The sequence below is a fragment of the Microchirus variegatus genome, assembly GCF_963457635.1.
Source record: "Microchirus variegatus genome assembly, chromosome: 23".
Classification (NCBI taxonomy): domain Eukaryota; kingdom Metazoa; phylum Chordata; class Actinopteri; order Pleuronectiformes; family Soleidae; genus Microchirus; species Microchirus variegatus.
Genome location: NC_139824.1, coordinates 19,013,794 through 19,035,899, shown reverse-complemented (window position 1 = coordinate 19,035,899; position 22,106 = coordinate 19,013,794). Strand labels below are relative to the sequence as shown.

Here is a 22,106-nt window from a genome sequence, read left to right as displayed (position 1 = left end):
ATTGGCACAGCGCCCCCTAGGGCCCGCTGGACTGAAGGAATGAGGTATATATTGTCAAACCCATAAAGAAAATCTCAGTGAAAAGAGGAGAAAGCCCAGCAGGCCCTGCAGCGAGGCGGCGTCCAGAGGTGAGATTATAAAACGTTAGAAACCTCTGCAGGACAACGAGGAAAAAAAAGACTTTTATTTATTTATTTTTATTTTATTTTATTATTTTTTTACTCAAAGTAGAATCCAAATCCCTGGACGACACTTTCCTGCCTGCTTTAAAAACCAAAGATCACGAGCCGTTTCCAAACCAATCAGAGCTAATTCTCTATCACCACAAAATCAGGTCACGACCAAAAACCACCATAAGGAATGTAGAAAAGTAACCGTCAGAGTTCTGAAGCGTCTTCACACAGTTCTCACCAAACGTCACTGATTTGTCTGATTGTTGGAAAGCTGCGCTCACACGAAAGTCAGTGCACAACGAGGCGATGGAGATTTAAAGATTTAAAGATTTAAAGATTTAAATGGTTGAGATTCTCCAAGAACTCAGTCGGTTCTGGAGATTTGATCAGTTTCAGTGTTTCAGAAAGAAAAAGCTTTGAATCGAGAGGAAGAAAATATCACAAAAATGGTGTGAAATTTAAAGACAATTGTTGTTCGGTGTGAACGCAGCTTAAGAGGTAAAAAAACAAAAAAATAAAGTGAAATAAAATCACAAATGCTTTTGTACGACTGGTGAAAAGGAGACTTGGAGTTTCTACGGGAGGCTGCAAAGAAACCCACGCCATTGGCTGAGCAACAAGCAGCTGAGCTTTTTAACCAATCAGGAGAGAGAGAGCGATAAAGAGGCGGGGCTTCACACCCAAACAACACCAGAGCAACAACAAAAACCTGGACTCTGAGCTGACAAAGTCTTCCAGGTCCTGGACTGAGAACAACGTCCGACATTCAAAGATCCTCAGAGCAGACGAACGTCTTGTGTTCGTAGAAAGAGAAAAAAACGTGGTTAGCGTCGGTGTCTGTGAGGACGTGGTGGAGATTTAGTACCTGAATAAGAGTAAGAGCAGTGTTGACGAGGCTCCCTGAGGGTTTCTGGGTAATGTGTTCTGGGTTCAAGATACGAGTTGGAGATGATTCTAAAAAGTGTTCCACGGATTTAACGTAAGCGCAGGCAGATGAATGTTGGGGAAAAAAACCGAAGAATGGTTTCACGTTATTTCTGCCGGTCGCTCAGAGACGAACTTTTATTTTTCTTACTTTTACACGAGAGGAAATAAATGATTGCAAAAGAGCGTCTTTTTTTTTTGCCAAAAAACCACGATGAAAGCTGCAAACAAGAAACACCTCAGGTGATTCTGCTTCTGTTCTCAGAGAAGGGTTTTATCTTCTTCTGATGGGGGGGGGGGGGGGGGGGGGGGTCAATGTTTACTATAGAAAAACATAAGTGTGTCCCTGTACACACACACACACACACACACCCAAAGAAAACGCCTCTGAACAAAAGACTGATACAGACGTATTTACATCAGCATGCAAAAATATCAAGAGGCTCCACGTTCACTGACGTTCATCGACGTCAGAGTCACATGACTGTGATTGAGGGAGACACGACCCCCCCCCCCCCCCCCACCCTCAGACCCCCCCCCATCATCATCATCATCATCATCACCCAGTTTCCTTCACTTTTCTAGACATAAAAACACAAACTGCCTCCTCCTCGGTTTCCTTCACCTGTGAAAAAGCCAGGTGAGGATCGATGGCTAAAGCAGATTTATGTACACCCCCCCGTCCCCTTCCCAATGTGACCCCCCCCCCCCCTCAAACTGTCACTTTGTAGAAAATAAAAACAACCACAACAAAACAAACCTGACGTCCCCCACGTTCACAGAATGAGGCTCGACTACACTTTGTTTTCTTCTGTTAAAAAAATCAAGCGCATGCTGCTTTGTCCTGTGCTACATCATGGGGGGGTAATAATAAAGAGGGGGGGGGGTAATAATAAAGGGGGGGGGGTAATATAACGAACGAGAGAAAACAGAGTGAAAGTGATTGAAGCAAACGTACTGCACTGGACTTGTGTATTTATTATTTCCCTGAATTATCAAACGGAAAAGGCATCGTCCTCTTCCTGTTCAAGATAAAAGTTTATGACATTAGAGACTTTTATTTACATATGCATGTCTGTGTGTGTGTGTGTGTGTGTGGCTTGTATAAGTATCATCTATGTGCACATATAGAGTATTTTCTTCTTATTCTTAAATATGTATAGTTAAATTAGAGGTTAGTTGTGTTTCGCGTCTTTATTTTTACATTCAGTCTTCAACGACAAAGATAAAGAGTAGATAAGAAGAAGAAGAAGGTAAAGAGGTAAATGAACGTAAACCACGCCGGACCAGGACTGTGTGGTTTTCAAGTGTTCCGCGACCTCGGTTCTTTCCGAGGGAATTTAAAAAGACGAATGAAGTCAAACGGCGTTGAAACAGCGAGTCGTCTGACGGCGTGAGAACGTGAGCGCGTTAACGAATCAGAAGAGAGAACGTGGCGTAAAAAGCTATGGAAGCTCCATCAGGAGCAGAAGAGACGATGATCTGAACGTCACCAGGAGGTCGTCGAGGTTACACCGATTTCTTTTTCTGAGGTATTCTGTGTTGTACTTTTTTTTTTAAATTCTTTTTTCATCTTCTTTACATTTTTGCACACGGAGAAACACGGAGATGGACGATGTGTTCAAAGACTGAAGCAGAGAAACGTCAGAGTCTTTTCTTTCCTTTGTTTTGAACGAGCAGATCCTCGTTTCTTTGACTTTTGGAAAGGCAACAGTCCAAGTCTTCAGAGTCAGAGCAGAGAGGACCAGTGAGGTTATATTTACAATCCTTGCTGTTTATAAAGCACTGAAAAAGTATTTGGCTGAAAATAATGTGTGGAATTCATCAAAAACAACAACAACAACAATAATAATAATAATAAAAAGGCTTTTCGAAGACTCTTTAAGTGACGTCTGAGTCGACTTCAGCCAGACGATAGCGAGCAGGAATCTGTTCATCTTACGTTCACGCGTTAAACTTCCTGACAGACGACTGAAGTTAGCGAGAATCTATCGATGTTCAACAACAACAACACATCGACTGTGAATAACAGACGTAACGAGCTCATCCAAACTGTGGAGAGACGGCAAAACTAAAGACAAGGAAGCGACAGGAGGATCACGGCAAAGTCAACGAGACAAACTCTGACATCAGTCAACTTTTTCTCCTTGTTTTTCAGCTTTTTTATACAAAAACTAAAAGATCAGAGACCAGATCGTACAACATTAACGTCCAAACCTTTCGAATATTCAACTCTCTCTGTTTTGTGGCTATAATACGAACGTATACTGCATGTGTTTAGTATGTTAGTGTTTGTCCTCAAGCCCTGTTGTTAAGAAAAAGCCTCAAACTCTGCAAGAAGAAGAGCAGCGAGAGGAAAACGCAGCAAAGATTGAAGTGAAAAGAACGAGTCACGGCCCTGAGGAGGCGTCCAGGTCTAAGAGAGTCCAGGACCTGGGTTTGTCCAGGAAAAGCTCATCTTTCTGCGTTAAACGAGGTTCTGTTCACGCTCCACCGCTCACAGACGGGGACGTTGATGCCTTTTCATCATAGTAAATAAATGACAGTAGAATCAAACGGTGTGGAAAGAGATGCGTGGCCCCGTGTGGCCACCTGTGGTAACTGCAGCTCTGCAGAAACATCTGACACAATCGACGTCTGACACCGACACGAAAATAAGAAGAGGAGATGACAACAGTCAGCTGACGATGAGAGGATCGAGGATCGAGGAGCGTTGACCTGAACTCAAGCGTTTATATACATATATATACGTATACATATATATATACGTATATATATATATAAGGCCTGTAGAGAATGCTAGGAGATGCTCGTACTTCACTAGCAAAACAAACAAAGACCATTACTGCTTTTCATTTTACGGTCATTTCCTCCTCGACACAGACTGAGGTAGAAATAACAGAGACAAAGAAATCTAAGACGTCCTCGAGTCGAGAAAGTCTGATAAAGAAATATGAGGAAGAAGCATCAGAACATAACCATGATCCTCAGAGTCAAACACAGCTTCCTCTTCCTGACACACACACACACACACAGAGAGAAGACGGTGAATCTGAATCCATCATCATCTCATCGTGTGAAAAAACCCTCCAGACGAAACGTCATGAGCAGAGTTTGGATCGGCCTCGGAGCAGCTGGTCCACGTGGGCGGTTCTGAAGGACCAGACACGCCTCCACATGGAGACAATACTGCAGCGTCGCCATGGCAACCAGCACAAGGGCACTCTGTCACAGAGAGCTCGCTCTTTACATGGGTTTACAATGTGAAGTCCGTGCGTCTGAGAGTTTCACATCATCGCTGAAGTGAATTTCACCATCAATCCATTAAAAGCCTGTTGTTTAAGTGTGTGTGTGTGTGTGTGTGTGTGTGTGTGTGTTGACCTTCAGCCTTTATTCTTCTCCACTTCACTTAGATTTCACACTCCCATCGTCCACCTTCTAACATCATCACATCACTCCGTCTGCCAACAGCTCGTCTATCTTTGCCCTTTGAGATTTCATCTGAGCGCTGAGATTAAATGTGATTAAGAAACTAACGCTCTGAGATTAGATTAGAGATTTGACAAAAGACTTTGACTGATTTAAGAATAACAAACAGAAAACATCGCGCTGAAGCTGAACCACAGAAGAAGTTTGACGTATTAAACATTTTCAACAAACGATGTCCAGTACGTAGAGTTTATGTAGAAAATAAAATAATTCAACTGCAGCTTTAATGATTAAAGGAATGCATTTTTAATCTAATTTGACATTAAAACAACAGAGTGAAGGAACGTGCGACGCTGTTTTCTGCAGAGCTACATCAACATTAGCAACAGTCCTTCCTTGCAGAGGTGTGTTTGGCCTTTAACATCTAGTTAATCTCCACTCAGAGCGACTGCTGCTCGTCACAAACTCTCTGACATTTACAAACACTCGGCATCGCAGCGACAGAAGAGATGCTTGTGTGAGACGATCAAAGCTCACATCTGTCAGTGAACGGAGGCGTTTGGAGCTTATTGCAGGAAAGTGAGAGTCGTCATGGACGAGTTTCCTCAAGATGAAACCAAAGCTCTTTAGTCCAAGATGAGGATTCATTCTGGACTGAAAACCCAAAAAGTCTTTGAGTTCCTGCAGAGAATTCTTGGCTTGTAACAGAAGAGAATCCAGCGTCTGAAGCTGTGACGGATCAGAGAAGATCTGAGAGTTCAAACAAGAGTTTTCAAAGACGACCACAATGACCTTCAGGTTTAATCTCAGTCCACGGCTTCACCACTAAACCTGAACCTGAACCTGAATGATATATGACAGAGCATCACAGAGCAGAGACGTTCACCACAGCAGCAGAAACATCTGCCAACACACAGAAGGTCCAGAGCTCCATCTAAAGAGAGGAGCTCAATCTGAATATTTCAATAAAATCTTACATGAAATTCAACAATCAACTGTTTTTCCTGCATCACTGCACAGATTCTAGAGGTTAATGTGTTAATATGGCCGTAATCTCTTTGTTTCTAGTATCAATGACAGACTAAAGTGTCACAGCCTGAGCTTCACTACAGTGATAGAGTTGTGCCGACGACTACAAGAGTCCAGATTATTCACACGGAGGAAAAAAGAGACGAGAATAAATAAATCACTGCAGGAAAAGAAGACGACAGAGAAGTCGAGGAATCATCGTCAGATTTAAAGCAAAAAGAGAATCAGAACAAAGACAGAGAGGTTTTCAGTGTGCTGACGTTCTGCTGATGTTCTGCAGACTGTGGACAAAACACACAAAACACACAAAACACACAAAACACACACACACACACACACACACACACAACACACACCCACCTGCTGCTGCTAAAAGAGACACTTCATAATTAGACAACCTGCCCACACACAAGTGTGGCTCTACCTGATGAGGAGCGAGCTTAGCTGTCTCTATGTGTGTGTGTGTGTGTTCTTGTACTTGCAGCATACCGAGGACCAGTTAGGGGTTTTTAACCAACACAGTGAGGTCGTTTTTACGGAGTGAGGACATTTTGTTTTCATTGAAATCACTTCCTTAGGTTGTAAACATGTTCTACTCTGTTTTTAACAGACGTCCTCAATTTGGTACAAAAACCCGGTGTTTCACACACGTTTTTGCTCTGGGGCTCCACCTGCAGACATGTCATGGTACTGCACCCAGTAGTTCTTTATAGATGTCGTTCATGAAGTAGATATTTGTTATTGGGTTGATTTATAAAGTAGAAATGTTGGTCCTCACTTTGTCAGCACTTTTACCTGGTCCTCAGTATGCAGCAAGTACAAGAATGTGTGTGTGTGTGTGCGTTCTGCTCTTCCACGTCTGTATGTGCTAAAGAGAATACAGCATTGTATTCACAGATACCTGACTTTTGACTGTGTGAAAGAATTTCTATCATATATACACACACACACACACACACACACACATATATATACATGTATATATATATATATAAGAAATCAAAGAAAGGGAAAACGAAGACATCATCAGCATAACAACAGTACGAATGACAACAACAAGAAATGACGATTATTCAAAAACTGCTTCCGTTGGTCAAAATCTGGAAACAAGTCGTACTAAAAATCCTGATTCTTTTGTGTGTCTGTGTGTGTGTGTGTGTGTGTGTGTGTGTGTGTGTAGTTGTAATATACAATCAGCTGCTTTGTAGTGGTCAGTCCTGAGGTACAAACGACAACTCTAACGATATATATGCAGCGTAAAGAAAGAGGAGCATGGCCATCGTTACAGAAGGTGGTTCTTTCTTTCCCGGTCTAACATCATCATCATCATCATCATCGTCATCATCATCATCATCATCATCCTGACACAACATGGCGCTGATGACGTGACGTCGACCGAGTGAGGTTACAGTAGTTGCTGTTCGACATTTCTTTTTTCACTCAATAGAAAACAAGAAATCAAATAGAAAACAACCTGAAAAGCAGTGGAGAAACCAAAGTGTTCACCTGAAGATGCAAAAACAGTCAAATAAATACATATATTCTCAGGTTTACTGTATAAACTTCTCATTCTCATCAAATAAAGGGACATTTTCCTGCATGTGGGCGCAACTGTGTTGGTTTTGTTTGGGAACGCAGTGTAAAAACTTTAGGATAGAATATCTTTGTGTTTATAAAGGAGGGTTAACTCGTCCACCTGTCCTCCATCTCCTCTCCTTTCTTTAGGTGTGAGAAATAAATTAAAAAAAAAGAAATCCTTAAAAAAAACATCCCCCTGTCGAGTTTCAGCTCAGAGTTTTGTTTCACCTAAATACGAACAATCAAAAACAAACAAAAAAAAGAAGAAACAAAACCTGCACCTCGTTCTTTTTAGAACAGGGTGGAACCGACGTGACGTTGTCGCCTCGGGGTGAAACCAGAGCAGACGCACAGTCCTAAAATGTTTGGACTTTTTTTTACAAAATCCGTGCTCTTCCCGAGGGTCTCGTCTCTTTTCTCTTTTCTTTCTTGATATAATTCTATCAGGTTTTGTTGTTGCACGAGAGGAGAAAAAAAAGCGAGCTGAAAAGAGGTAGGGTGGCAAATATTGGTCAGTCAGACACTCGAAGCCTCTGCCTCCAAACAAAGAGAAAGAGAAAAAGCAAACAGATCATAAAAAGAAAGAGCAGAGAGAACATATTTCCCAGAGTATCAGCTGTCGCTCTGAGGTAAAAGATCCAGAGAATATGAGGCACGAGAAGAAGTCATTATTCTGAGAATGAGGTAAAGCAGCTGGTCTGTGCTGACCGAGCTGACACATAGGTTGTGTGTATATATACATATATACGTATATATGTGTATATACCTACATATATATGTATATATGTGTTTATAAATGACATTTAATTCAGGTAGTTAAGTCTGCGCCATTTTCCGACTGACAAATATTGCTGCCCCTCCCATTGATCCTGAGACATTTACAGTACTGAAGGCTACTGTTCCATCGCGAGCGACGTTATAAAAAAAAATAAAAAAATAATAATAATAATAAAAAACCTGCAAAAACAAAAGAATAAAAACAACAGTCTGAGAAAAATGAACGGCCATCGTTGTTGTTGTTTTTCCGTTATTGCAAGTCACTGCTGAGGTTTGTGTACGTTTAAGTTTGACTACATTCATCGAGTGTGTGTGTGTGTTAAAATATGTGTGTGTATATATATATACATATATATATATATATATATATATATAAATAGATGTGTTAAGTTCCTGCAGTGAGTTTAAAGAGGAGGAGGTTTTTATCGGACAGGGGGAGCCGTTAACCACATGACGATAAAACCATCAATTCAACCCAAGGATAATAAAATAAAGATAAAGACATAAATAGAGTGAATAACATGCACCTGAGCACATGATTCAGGCTGAAGACGGGACGGAGAGAATGAAGGACGTTCCTCTCTCAGAGGAACTCAGAGTAAGTAAGTGCTGCAGGAGTTTCTCCATTCAGACCTGTGCAGTAAGTGCCAACGACCAGGAGTTGCTTTGTTTTTGCAAGAACATGCTTTACATGCATGACATGAGCTTTGTTTTTGTTAAACAGTGGAAATCTGAAAATGGGGGCGTGTCCACGAGAAGATCAGTGATTTGTCCTCGACCACAAACTCTTTTAGACACTTCAGATGCTCAGCATCAGTCAGTGTTGGACGCATTTCATGCAGGACGACCCCCAGTGATACTGTCCTTACAAGGGTCTTTGTTTTTATTATTATTATTATTCTTTAGAGCTTTCCCGATTGGCCCATTCCAAATGCACATGAGCCAATGAAAGCAAGGAAGTGACAAAGATGAAGGCCTCTGCACACAAAACACCTGCACTTTACATATTAATAACACTTGTCTGTCCTGGATCCAGCATATATATTTAGATATATATATATATGTATATGTAAACATATATACACAGTATAGACACACAAGGGGCATCTCTATTAATTGCCAAAGTGGTCGGATCAATTATTTTGATCATTTTACAGATCATTATCATTTAAGTCTGCTAATTATCATTGTTGATATGAGTAAATATTTGAATTTCAACATTATCTGTTTACTTCAGGGCTCGTGCTAATCAGATATTATTGATTATAGGACGTTTACACGTATTCAAATAAATGAAGCAAGTGTGCACAGCTCAGGCAGCAAGGAGTCAAATAGACTCTTATTCTTTATATTATATATATATTTATATATAATATATAATACAATGACTTAATGTTGCTGGACATTGACTTGTGTTCCTTGTTCTTGAGAATATTATATATATTTTTTTGCTGCATTGTTGTTGTTGTGCAAAGGCCTTTAAATCTGGATAATCAAAATCGTTTGCAACAGGTCGTCACAGAGTCTGGTTCTCAGTGATTCTTTTAAAGCGTCTCAGGCTCAGGATTATTTGAGTTGAGATCATCTCAACAAAATATATTCAGTCGTCTCAGATCCCAAAATCAGCCAGAAGATAGTGGTGCATGCCATTTAGTTTTCTCTTTAAAAAAAAAAAAGAAAGAGGATAATCAAAGAAAAAAATCTGAACAAATAAATTAAATATACAATACATTTCAAAAGGAGTGAATCTTCATCATCATCATCATCATCATCATCTTATCTGGACAGAGAGGTAAAATCCTCACACTGTGTGAGCACCAGGCAGTGTTTTAGAAACCGAGAGCAACATTTAACCAACAGCAAAATAGACAAAAACAACAACTAATAAACTGCTTTTGTCGTCTCATTCAGGCTGAGAAACATCGACCTCTGCGTCTCTGAGGGATTCAACAATGATGCTGAGAGAGCGAGACGAGACAACGCCACGGAAACTCAACATCTTCAACTTCTTCAACCTTCAATCAGTCTTTTTTTTTTCAAAATAGTTTGGAGGTAAAAATGACTGAGAATAAAGGAGCAGTGGTTTGGGTCAAAGCTGCAGTTCTGGGAAAGTCTTCACACACTAAAGCTTTATCACCTGCTCTGAATCCCTCAGAGAATCAGAGTAGATCTTCACTGCAACAGCCTCAACCACATGAATCTCTGTGTCTGAAAAGTGCTTTATTAGATATTAGAGGTTTAGCGCCGCATGTTTCCATCACTAAATCTATCGTCAGCATTTTGACTTCTTTCTTTTTCCGTGATTCCTCTGCAGGTCTGAGGACGTCAGCCAGAGGTGTGTGTGTGTGTGTCTGTCTGTCTGTCTGCCTGTCTGTCTGTCTGTCTGTCTGTCTGTCTACTATAGGTCCAAGAGGAAAGATTCCAAACTCACATCATCATCTGCCTCAGTTACCCTGAGTTTAAAAATGAGGACAAAGTCAAATCACCCACAATCACGGATTGGCTTTGACGTAATCAGTCATAATAACTTAGAATATATTAAAATCTGCCTTTTCCTCAGCTCTATCAACTACACCTCCCTAATGCATATGTGCCCACCCACCACCTGAAAGGAACCCCCCCCCCCACACATTATAAATGCACATTGTTGTCGTCTTTGACGTCAGAGGGAGATAATTTCATTTTCAAAGTCACCAGCTAAGCTGCTTCGGCTTAGTTTGATTAGAAAAAGGAGAAAAATAAAGACAACAGAGATGTGTTGTTGTTGTTAGCTAAAGCTAGCTAAAGCTAGCAGATAGATAATCAGCTGTTTAGCAGCAGAGTTTCACATTCTGATCCTAAAAGGCCTTTGACGCTCAGAGATGACCGTGACGCGATGACCTCACTTCAGACACCGTTCTGAGGGGGAACCTGAAGGCATCGCCGGCGTTCAAGGATCAGCAGTGAGACACTGATGGAGGTCCATGAGGGAGCGTTCCGCCTTCAAACTGATCCGTGATCAGATCACGCCGCCACTCGTCCATTGGCAAAAAAAAAGAGAGTGAAACGGCCTCGGAAATCTGATCAGGGATCAGTGTTTTGCAGGCGACGCGCACCACGGACCTACTGCGAGGTTGTGACTGGGCTTGAAAAACAGACCATAATAAGTGCATGATGCGAGGGCAACAATGCCGAGGTAACCTGGTCTGTAAGCGCCAGAGCCAAAGTGTAGTGCAAAAGAAAGCAAAAAAAAAATAAAGGAATACGAAGGAAAAGGATGGAGGAGAAGGAGTCAGTTGTAGAAGTCAGTAGTGTCCACTAAACTCAGACATGCATCCCTGAATGACTCTTTGTGTCTCTTCTAGTTCAAAAAGGACGGGGTCAACGTTGCTTTCATTCACACAGAGATTAGCAGAACATCTTCAGGAGGAAAGTAAAGGTTTGCAGTTAAAGCATCATGGCTACCTGGCAATAAGAGGATGGGCTTTGATTCAGAACCCGAGTGAGGAATATCAGCGGCATGATTAAACTTTACAGTTGGCTTCAAATGGAAAAGACATTTCACTTACCAATTATCAGCTAGTAAATCCATGAGAGGGGGGGGGGGAGGGATAAAGGGACAAAATTTGTGAGTTAATTTTCAACCTTCCCCCCCGTTTTCTCCCCAAATTGGAATAGTCCAAAGCCCAGACTGCGTTCAGACGCAGCAATGGTTCAGTATCGAGTTCAGAAAGAAGGGCTGTTGGGTGTTTGGGTGAGGGATTATCAGCATGCTTAAGGAAATTTCGTTAATTGTCTTTGAACTAATGTCTTTAGCTGCATTTGTTGGGCCTCTGGATATAAAAGCCAAACAAATGCTCGTATGGCGTCGCTCATTTGGACGCTTCGTTAAATACCGTTGGATCAGTTGTTTCTCTCCAGTTTGTTTTAAGAATCCTCCTCGTGTTTTCCCTGCGTTTGTGCTCACACAGATGCTGCAAAATAAATTGGCACAAATGAAGCCCCATCCGTGTTTTCAGGTCACTCAGGTCCTTTGACTGAGGTTTGCGTGTTTAAGTCCTTTAGTCGATTGGTTTGAAATTGTCATCGACCTCTTGTTTTACGTGGTCCTTGAGCTCTGCAGCAGCCAGAGGCAGGACGTCCTCCTGAGGGCTTGAATTAGGCATGTTCTCCAACTCGGCGGGGAAATCCTGTCCTGCAGCTTCCATCTTCATCATGAGCTTGAGCTTCTTCTTTGGGGGGTTCTTCAGGGTTCCCATGCGCTCTTTGACCTTGTACTCCAGGGTGCTGTGCGGGATGCCGTACATGTTCTGCGCCTTGGACACGCTCATCTTCCCGCTCATCACCACCCCTATGGCCTCCTCCAGGATCTCGCTGTTGTACTGGCGATACCGACCCCTCTTCTTCCTTGGCTGCTTGGAGCTCGGGTCTCCTTCCACGTCAGAGGTGGAGTACGCCGGCCCGGAGATGGAATGCTCCAAATCAGAGGTCCAGTATTCAGCCGCTCCATCCAGCAAGCTTCCGAGGCTTCCTCCTCGGCGGTTCTGTTTGGGCAGGATGGCTCTCAGCTTCCGGCTGAGGTTGTTCTCGTGAACACCACCGCCAACGCCCATTGTGCCATAGCTGAAGAGCTCAGAAGCGTGGGAGTCCCAGGACAGATCCATGCCCCGGACCTGTGGGATCTTCAGGTCGACAGGAGGCGAGTGGCCGTGGTCTCGCTTGGCCTCGTTTTGGTGGTGATGTTGGGCCTTGGAGACCTGATTGTGGTGATGGTGCAGGGAGCTCTTGATGGAGTAGGCTCCGTGGTGGTTGAGGTGGTGATTCTCCAGGAACGTTGGCAGGTCTTTGAGGTCACTGAGAGCCCCGCTCAAAGCTCCGCTGGCCTGTTTTAGCTTCATCAGGCTTTCCAGGTGAGCTTTGCTTCCCCAGAACGAGGAAGAGCCCTTGTGGCCGAGCAAGGAATGGGACTGGACGTGGTTGAGCAAGCCAGCTGACTCCAGATTGGCCAATGAGAGGGCAGCGGGCTGGCTCAGCAGACGGTGCTTGTGGCTGAGGAGTTCTTCCTTGATGCGAAGGGAGCGAGCGAGCGGAGGTTTGAAGGAGTTGGAGGTGACGTAGTTGTCCCTCAGTCCGTCCTCCTCGTCCACCTCTGACAGACTCTGCTCCACACTGACTGGATGTCTAGATAAAGAAAGACACAGGAGACGATTCAGGATTACTGACGGACATTTCTTTAACTGATTCTTCTGCACACGCCATATTTTCCATTTTGAGATTATAGATTATATCAGGGATTAGAGTCACACACAGTTAAGAAATTAATTATTGGATTTAGAATTTGCGAACCCATAATTTAGTTATTCAGTCAATATGAGAAAATCACACATTAATGACATTTTCAAATTATATTTTACCAGCAACAATATTGCTTTCATTATTCAACAGCTTTCATTATTTTATAAAAGTCAGGTCAACTATGAAAAAACGTGAGATGTTTACTGTGTTGAATATCTAACAACTGCAGTAAATAATACATGTGTAATTTTATCAGTAAAACTGTAAAATACAGCACAAAAAGAACATTAACAGTCACTTATTTAAAGTGCACATTATTATTAAAAATCAATTTAAACTGACAGAATCAAGACGTTAATAATGTCATCATTAAATCTTGACTTATGTTCTTTAAAATGCATGACGTCTGCTGCAGTTATTACAATAACAATGAAACGCCGCGACAATAACAAGTAACTGTCACAACTCTACATTCATGCTTAGTGTGAGTGAGTTTGAGTGACAGGATGAATGTGTTTCCTCCGAGTATTTAAGCAAAAACAAAGACACGTAAAAGTCTGCGTGGATTTCTGCTGCTGTCATCTGCAAGTACAACTGTAGGGGGCGTGTGTGTGTGTGTGTGTGATATAATAATAATGCAATCAAGACACTCTCAGGGAAATTCCATGGCTGTGAAAGAAGTCCTAATTACACACATAAATCTGATGAATCCACTCATACATAAATTCTACTTATTATCATCACAACTGGAGCTGGAGTCAATCCCAGCTGACCTTGAGGGGGGGGGGGGGTGACACACACACACACACACACACACACACACACACACACACACACACTGAGGCTACAATGTTTTCATTAAAAATGTAAAATGCTCTTAGAATTTGTTTCTAATTAAAAATAGTGACTTTGACCTCTGCAGTGAACACAATGGGCTAACAGGGTAACAGCCGACCCTCCATTACTACAAGTTTTAGTACACATTCAGTACACATTCAGGTACAATACTGGAAGTTTAAACTGCCACAAACAAAGATTTGATTGAGTTGATCGTCAAAGTAAGAGTAAGAACTCATCAGTTAACATCATTTCATCACAGTCATTTCCAAAGAACTTCTCAGTTTTTGTGGCTTTAAAACGCTGGAGTAATGTCTGCATTTATTATAAAGACAACAGAGTAATATGATGTTATATCATGAACCTAAGCTGAAGCAAGATGTACATCAGTGATTTAAAATGATGCTGTTTATGGACATTTTTGAAGAGAAACACTATGAACTGATCCCAGTTCTGAGGCTCAAGCTTCATAAGCTTCATATATAGATGTAGTAACATCTGTGACTGAGTGGTTCTGTCACAGTTTTTTTCTCTGTTGTTTGTAATTGTGATGATTCGACATGACACAAATAAACTGGACTTTAATTGATTGTCAGAACAGAGTTGATGACCCAGGGTCAGATTGTTAACTGCCATATTATTTAGTGCAGGTTTAAAGAAGCCTGAACTGTAGTGAGATGATGATAATAACAATAATAATGAGGTTCCTCTATCAACACAACACTGAGATGAAGACGCTCAGGGTTTCTTGGCAGAGTTCACACCAAACGCTGCCAAACCAAACCTACTTCCTCTCTTGATTTGGCTCCAACTGATTCTTTTACTCTTTTCCAAAAAAGACATTCACGCCGAGGGGGCGGCCATTTTGACACGGTGGACGAGCTCCAGCGCGAAAGGCAGATGGTTCTGAGGTGCATTTGCAGCATGAGACTTCCAGGACGCATTCCAAACGTGAGTACTACACTGTGCACGCACAAGCAGTTTCTATTTAAGGTATTTAATAATGTAACGAGAAGAAGAAGAGACGTCTAAGAGGCAGTGATCCTGGGTTTAAACCTAACTATAATCTCTGCTTAAGCTAATGTCAGATACAGGTTCTTCTTCTCCATATTGAACATCATGGACCTAAGATTTCCCTATAAATTAAGAAGAAGTCATGTATCTATGAAGGTGTATTTCCATTTTAACAAGGAAGAAAATGAGTTTGACAAAATTTAGACTTTAGATTTGAAGAATTTAAAGTTCAAATGAGAGTCTAAGGAACATTTCTATATTTAAAGTGTCCCTGAGGTGTCGTATTGACAATATATAACATATAATTGTCTGCAGGGTCACTGTAACTTCACCTTTGACCTCTGAACATCAAAATCAAATGAGCTTCTCTTTAGTCTCAGTCTCAGTGAACTCATCAGCCATATTTGAAATGATTCTCTTGAATCATTGAAGGACACACATGTCATATCCTATGGTATGTGGTGTCTTTTAAACTTATTGTTCATGTTCAGTTGTAATTTCTTAGATTTCTCCTATAGCGTCAATAACGCTGGAGAAACTATCGCTGAAGCTACAGCGGCAACAATAATCCTTGGTCCATGAGCATTTTGCATGTCAATGTTTCACATTCTCTGAAAACCGTCTCTGCTGCTCAAACACACACTTAAATGCAAAGTGTCTGCACTTGAACCACTGCACTGTGTCCCTACTGTTAAGTAACTATAGCAACAGGGGATGGACTCTGTCGGAGCGTTTCAAAGCGCCTCCTATAGATGGCGACGAGGAGAAGAAACTCGAGACATACATACAGTATCTATATATATATATATATATATATGTGTGTGTTGTGCAGAGCTACAGTGAGTGTGAGTGTGCGTGGTGGGGAGTCCTCAGCAGGAGATTTAAGACAGATTATCACAGTGGGAGGTTCACGAGCTGCAAACACTACAGGGTTAACAAGAGTCTGTCGTCTAATGGAGCGTTCTGTTACAGTGAGCGTGCAATCATCATGAAATAAATATACATAACAGACGAGGATCCGCTGGAATGGACTGACAGACTGTTCTCTACACAACAGAGTCACTGGTTTATGAAGCATTTTGTCAAGATTTCATTCTAATTTCATATATTTTAGACTCTAAGAAATAAGGGTTCCAAAAGTGTTCTTCTACAAAGGCTGAGGTTCTACCTGGAACCATTTGTTTTTCAAGGGTTCTTTCTTTTGATGACAGAGATTCAGTCTTTTTTGGTTGTTCTTCAGCCGTTGTGTCTCTGTGATGGACTGGTGGTCTGTCCACGGTGTGACCACAGAACCCCACGACCCTCACATGGAGGATAAAGCGGTGCATTCTTAGAAATAAGGGTTCCAAAAGGGTTCTTCTAAAAGGGCTGAGGTTCTATCTGGATCCATTTGCTTCTGAAAACCCCTTTAACCAAAGAAAGAGTTTTTCAAGGGTTCTTGGTAACACTAATGTTTCCAGTAAGAACCATTTTGATCCAGAGAACCCTTTAAAACTCCTTTCCTGAATAAAGGGTTTAAAAAGGTTCTTGGTGGAACCCTCCAAAAGGGTTCTCCTATGAGGACAAGCTGAAGAACCTTATAGAAATAAAAGTGCTCAGTAGAACCATAATATGGTTCTACTGAGCACTTTTATTTCTAAGAGTGTATCCATATCACATCCATTCAGATCTTGTCCAGATGTTCAAACTCTATATGTTTCTACTCTGTTAAGTTTTAATTTGAAATGTGTCCTTATTTTTGCTAATTCTTGTCATATTTGTTGTATTGTTTTATTAATTCTAAAGCTTTTAATCGTACTTTCTTTAACTCCTTGAAAATCGATGAAGCCGATCCTGCTCAGGTCTTCTTGTTATTTAAGTAAAAATACAGCAACGTGAATTATTTATTAGAAAGGTCATTTATATGTGAAATATGTCAAATAATATAGATAATAAAACTGAACCTTTGCCCGCATGTGCAGTCAGATAATCAGATAATTATTTCATATTAAAGGTTGTGAGCCTGTCAGGGAGGGGGGGGGGGGGGGGTGGTGGACACAGAGGCTCCGCCTCCTCCTCTCGCTGTAAATAATTCACAAGGCGATCATTAGAGACGCAGAGGAAACTCAGGAAACTCCTGAGTCCTGAGGAGCTGAAGGTTCTGCTGCTCATTTAGCTCTGGGTTATTGTGATGGTTCAGCTCCTGCAGAGAAACAGCAGGTCGTTCAGGTCGTTCACTGCTGTGGAAAAACCTGTTAAGACCAGGAGTAACATGTGAGAGCAGCTATAACTATACTGAGGTTTATATTATGATCAAGTCACAAAGACAAATCTCTGTTTTTCAAATGATTCTACCTCAGTATTTATCTGATATCTAACGCCAGAGTAAAGAGTAAAGTCTTGTAACCGCTGCCTCAGAACAGCTTCATGTGATATATATATATTTAATCATTCAGAACGATCCACGGAGGATGTTATGAAAACCCAAACAGCTGCTGATGAAGAACGGCTGAAGCATTTTTCTGCGGCGACGATCAATTCTGAGAAAATCTGAATCATTAACGTGACCTCAGTCGTCTCTACGATCAGTCTGGTGACAGAAAAACACACAAAAAACCCGGCACATTTGAAGCTTTCACACATTTACTAAACATTCTTAACACAAACTCAAGGCTGTGATCGTTCAGAACGAACCTTCACTGAGTCGTTTCAAACATTTCAATCATCTCACTGGGGATGAAAACATCCAAACTCAGGCTGAGATTTGGTAGAAACACAAGAAACCAAAGAGATTATTAAATAAAAACTAGTTAAACCAGAGAATCTTAACCACTTTAAGTCAATCCAATGAATGTGATCAGGCTTGTTCTGTAAACTGTGATCAGTCTTTACCAAAGTCCAAAAACAAAGGCTAAATCCATCCATTTGCTACACGCTTAGCAATAAAAGTGCTAAGTAGAACCATATAAGGTTCTTTGGCTTGTCCTCATAGGAGAACCCTTTTTGGCTCCAGGTAGAACCTCTTTTTAAACCCTTTATTCAGGAAAGGGGTTTTAAAGGGTTCTCTGGATCCAAATGGTTCTTACTGGAACCATTAGTGTTACCAAGAACCCTTGAAAAACTCTTTCTTTGGTAAAGGGATTTTCAGAAGCAAATGGTTCCAGATAGAACCTCAGCCCTTGTAGAAGAACCCTTTTGGAACCCTTATTTCTAAGAGTTTACCACTTTACCCTCCATGTGAGGGTCGTGGGGTTCTGCGGTCACACCGTGGACAGACCACCGGTCCATCACAGAGACACAACGGCTAAAGAACAACCAAAAAAGACTGAATCTCTGTCATCAAAAGAACTTTAGCTTCACCTTGAAGAACATTAGTCATGATGATGCCTCTCTTTCACGTCTTACATCACAGTTACTGATGCATTTGGAGCTTTTATCCAAACCTTAGAGCTTTAATCATCTCTGACCTACAGATCAAAAGTATTTCTGGCCGCGTCGATCAGCGCTGATCGTCGACTCCCTCCTGATGCAGCCGAGCTAAGAACCGTGATTCAAACATGACTTGAAGGCAGACGAGCTCATGCTCATCAATAAACCATCAGGCTGAGGCAGAGCCTCGTCAATAAAGACACTGACGCTCAGAAGCAGTCGAACCTCCGTCAAGAGTCTGACGAGCTCTGATGTTGAACTTCACCTCTGAGCTGCACGGGTGGGTTTGAATTATTATCAACACCTGGACGCCGTGAGACGGACGAGAGCAGATTCTGAATTAATCGGCTGAAGCAAACCGATAAAAGTGTGTGAGACGTGGGAGGAGCCTGCAGGAAGAACACGCCCCCAAAAACACAGAAGAAGAAACCGAGAACCTTTGATTCACCGTTTCCACAAAGTCAACATTATCATCATCATCTTCTACAGCGACTACAAGGAGCTCTTTAACTTCTCCAGAGTAGATTCAGGCACAGTTTGACTAATCCAGAGGCGCAGCTTGTGAACAGGCAGGGCAGGCAACTGCTTGGGGCCCCGGGCTGACGGGGGGCCCCCGACACTTGGAGCCTGAGGGCTGTTTTTGAGATGACTGATTTGCAATGACATCTCAGTAGGAAACCTCCCTAAAGGGTTAGGGGCCCCATGGGTTAACCCCATCGCATGATCCCACCTCACGCTCGAACCGTGCAAAGTTATCGTTCTGCAAGTTATTAACAGTGTAATATATTTTACTAAGTTACAGTATTTTATTGTTCTATATATTTATATTGTCTTATAATGTGGGTTCTTTACAGTGTAATGTGCATTTCTTTACGAGGTTTTAAAAAAAGTTATTTACAGTTTTTTATTCTTTACATATTTTCAATATTAACAATAACAAGGTTTTTCCATGTTATTTCATTCATTTGGAATAAAAAAACCTTTTGACTTCATACATTTTTCTTTGGTGTGAGATTATTTCTAACATAATAATAATGATGAACACTGGTCAGAAGGAAGGGCCCCCTGGGAATTTTTGCTCAGGGCCCCTACAGACTCTAGAACCGCCTCTGGACTAATCCTGTCATCTTACCCTTTGACCCCAGGAGCAGTGATGAAGCCGGTCGAGGTTTTGTCTGAGCTGAGGTTCTTCTTGGTGGAGAGGTCCAGGACGCCGTCTGAAACAACAACAACAACAACAACAACATTATTCAGTCATTTTACTGTAAAGAAAACACAGAAAGATGAAGAAACGCGTACATTAATAATTATTACACTAGAATCTGTCGCAGTAAAACCATTTAACATCGTTGTGTAAAATAAATCTGTTGGTTTTGTGTGTGAAACTTCATGTATTTGTTAAGACCAAATATCTTTTTATTAGTTATTATGTAATCGTACATTAAATAAAGCATTATTCATTTATAATTAATAAAAAACAGACTCAAAAAGACCTGAAATCAAAGATTCAAGGTAAAGGAAATCAATTCATGACCAAAACAATGAGAGGAAGAAGAAGAAGTTAGTGAAAAGAAAGAAAAGAAGGTGAAATGTGTAAAAGGGTAGAAAAGGAGATAAAAATACACTGATATGTAACATGAATATGGTGTAAAGAAAAAGTCAATACATTGATGTTTGACCATGGATTTAGTGAAGTTAGTGTTTAACTGAAAGAAACTTTCACTCTAAAGAATCAGAATTCATGAAAACGTTCTGCTTCTCCCTTATTACCCATAATGCACCTTGATATTTACTTCCTGATGATAATTTTAGATCTAATCAGTTCGACACATTCATTCATTATGACATTATTGTTTTATATTGAGTTTCTCGTCTGATGTTCACCAAACTAAACAACAGGAACAATAATGTGTGTGTGTGTGTGTGTGTGTGAGGACACTGTAACCATGACAACCACCAAATCATCATCATCATCATCATCATCATTATATCACTGTGTACATCAGCTGAGACAAATAAAGGTTTGGTGAAAATGAGAATATTTAGTTATTAATGCATGGAAACGTGTGTGTGTGTGTGTGTGTGTGTGTGTGTGTGTGTGTGTGTGTGTGTGTGTGTGTGTGTGTGTGTGTGTGTGTGTGTGCGTGTATGGGGGTGTGTGTGTGTGTGTGTTTGTGTGTCAGAAAGTCAGGAAAAACTAATTTTCTCTTCGTCAAACTTGAGTGAGTTTTTTCAGAACAATATTCTCTTTAAATAAACTGAGAACACACACACGCGCACACACACACACACATTTAAAAACACACGGCCTCTCTGTGTGTGTTTGTTGTTGTAATCCCTAAAGTGCAGCTGACCTTTGTGACCTCGTCGCTAATCTGCAGCAGCTTTTTATCATTTAATCTGGCAAAAGAGAGAATATTAAAAACAAAAAGTGTCTTTATGTCACAGAATATGGACACAAGAACTGTGTGTGTGTGTGTGTACCATAATAGTTACAAAGCAGTTATAATGACGACAAGATCATCAGAAATAACCCATTAAAGTCCAATAAACAGAATATATTTGGTGTAATTTTAAAGGAACGACATGAACAATACATTATATACGTTATTTATATAGAGAGAGGATATTAATACATTTATATCTTGTATTTTAAAGCTGCTAAACAAGTAAACCTTGACTTGTAAATGTTTCCTCTGTCATTTAAAGGACCGTGTGTGTGTTTCTGATGCAGCTTTGAGGAGAATCTGAGTCTGAATTCATCTAAAAAAAGGTGTTTAATGTTTAATGAGTGAGAACGTGTGTGAAGACAGTAAACGATGACGCCTAAATCTGTTGATTCAAATGAAGCAGGTTTACAGTGAGCTGCTGTTAAAGTGGGCGAACGTTGAAACAATGAGCCGAGGCTTTAGACCTGATCATGCAGCGACCGCCTGCTGCTCTGCTGATTAAATCAGACTGAAACCACCAGCATCTGCCAGAGCTCCAGACCATCCACCTACTTTATACTCACTGTTATATGTTAAATCAAGTGTCTGGTGACTGCTGCTGCAGCAAAGGTCGAAAAGAAGCAAGAAAACAAGACGCAACAACAACAAAAAAGACCATTTTGCAGTCTACCAATCAATGCAGTCAGTAGAGTCTCAGCTGCCAGTTACGTCTGAGCTAGGGATGGGACTTTTTTGTCGAACAAATCGATCGACAATCGACACGTGCGCACCTCGACAAAAAAATGACGAGTAAAAAAAGTAGAAGTGTCACAAACACGTAAAGTTTACGACCACAGAGGTTGAGGAAGCTGTGCAGGAAAAGGTGATCCTGCTGTGCAGGCTCTCTGTGTTCTCACATGATGGTGCACCGGCTCGTTCTCTCGAGTGGCGTCCAAGTGTGTGTGTGTGTGTGTGTGTGTGCGTGCAGTGCGAACGAGGTTGCGCTATGGAAGTAAATCTGTGCCATCAGAGTTTCAATTCGAATTTCTAACACTGAATTTCTTTGCATCGAAATTAGACTTTGAATTTTAAAAACCATCAAATTTCAAGCACTGTTTTTTTTTTTGCCATTGATTTTTTTTCAACTCTGAAATAAATAGTGTAAAAAAATTTGACGTCTCAAAAAATTCAGTTGCAAAAAATCCGATGTTTTTGCAAGTGAATTTTTTGCGAC

At 41.1% G+C, this 22,106-nt stretch overlaps 1 protein-coding gene across 1 annotated transcript in view; it reads right to left on the bottom strand.

Moving 5' to 3' along the window:
• Positions 1–11,950: 11,950 nt before the first annotated feature.
• The window catches only part of lcor (ligand dependent nuclear receptor corepressor), a gene marked incomplete at both ends in the record, with an annotated part of 68,020 nt that continues 57,864 nt past the window's right edge, over positions 11,951–22,106 (bottom strand). The window contains 2 exons of the mRNA XM_083909258.1: positions 11,951–13,070; positions 19,576–19,660. Of these exons, the coding sequence (XP_083765384.1) occupies positions 11,951–13,070; positions 19,576–19,660 (1,205 nt within the window). The remainder of the gene's footprint in view (positions 13,071–19,575; positions 19,661–22,106) is intronic.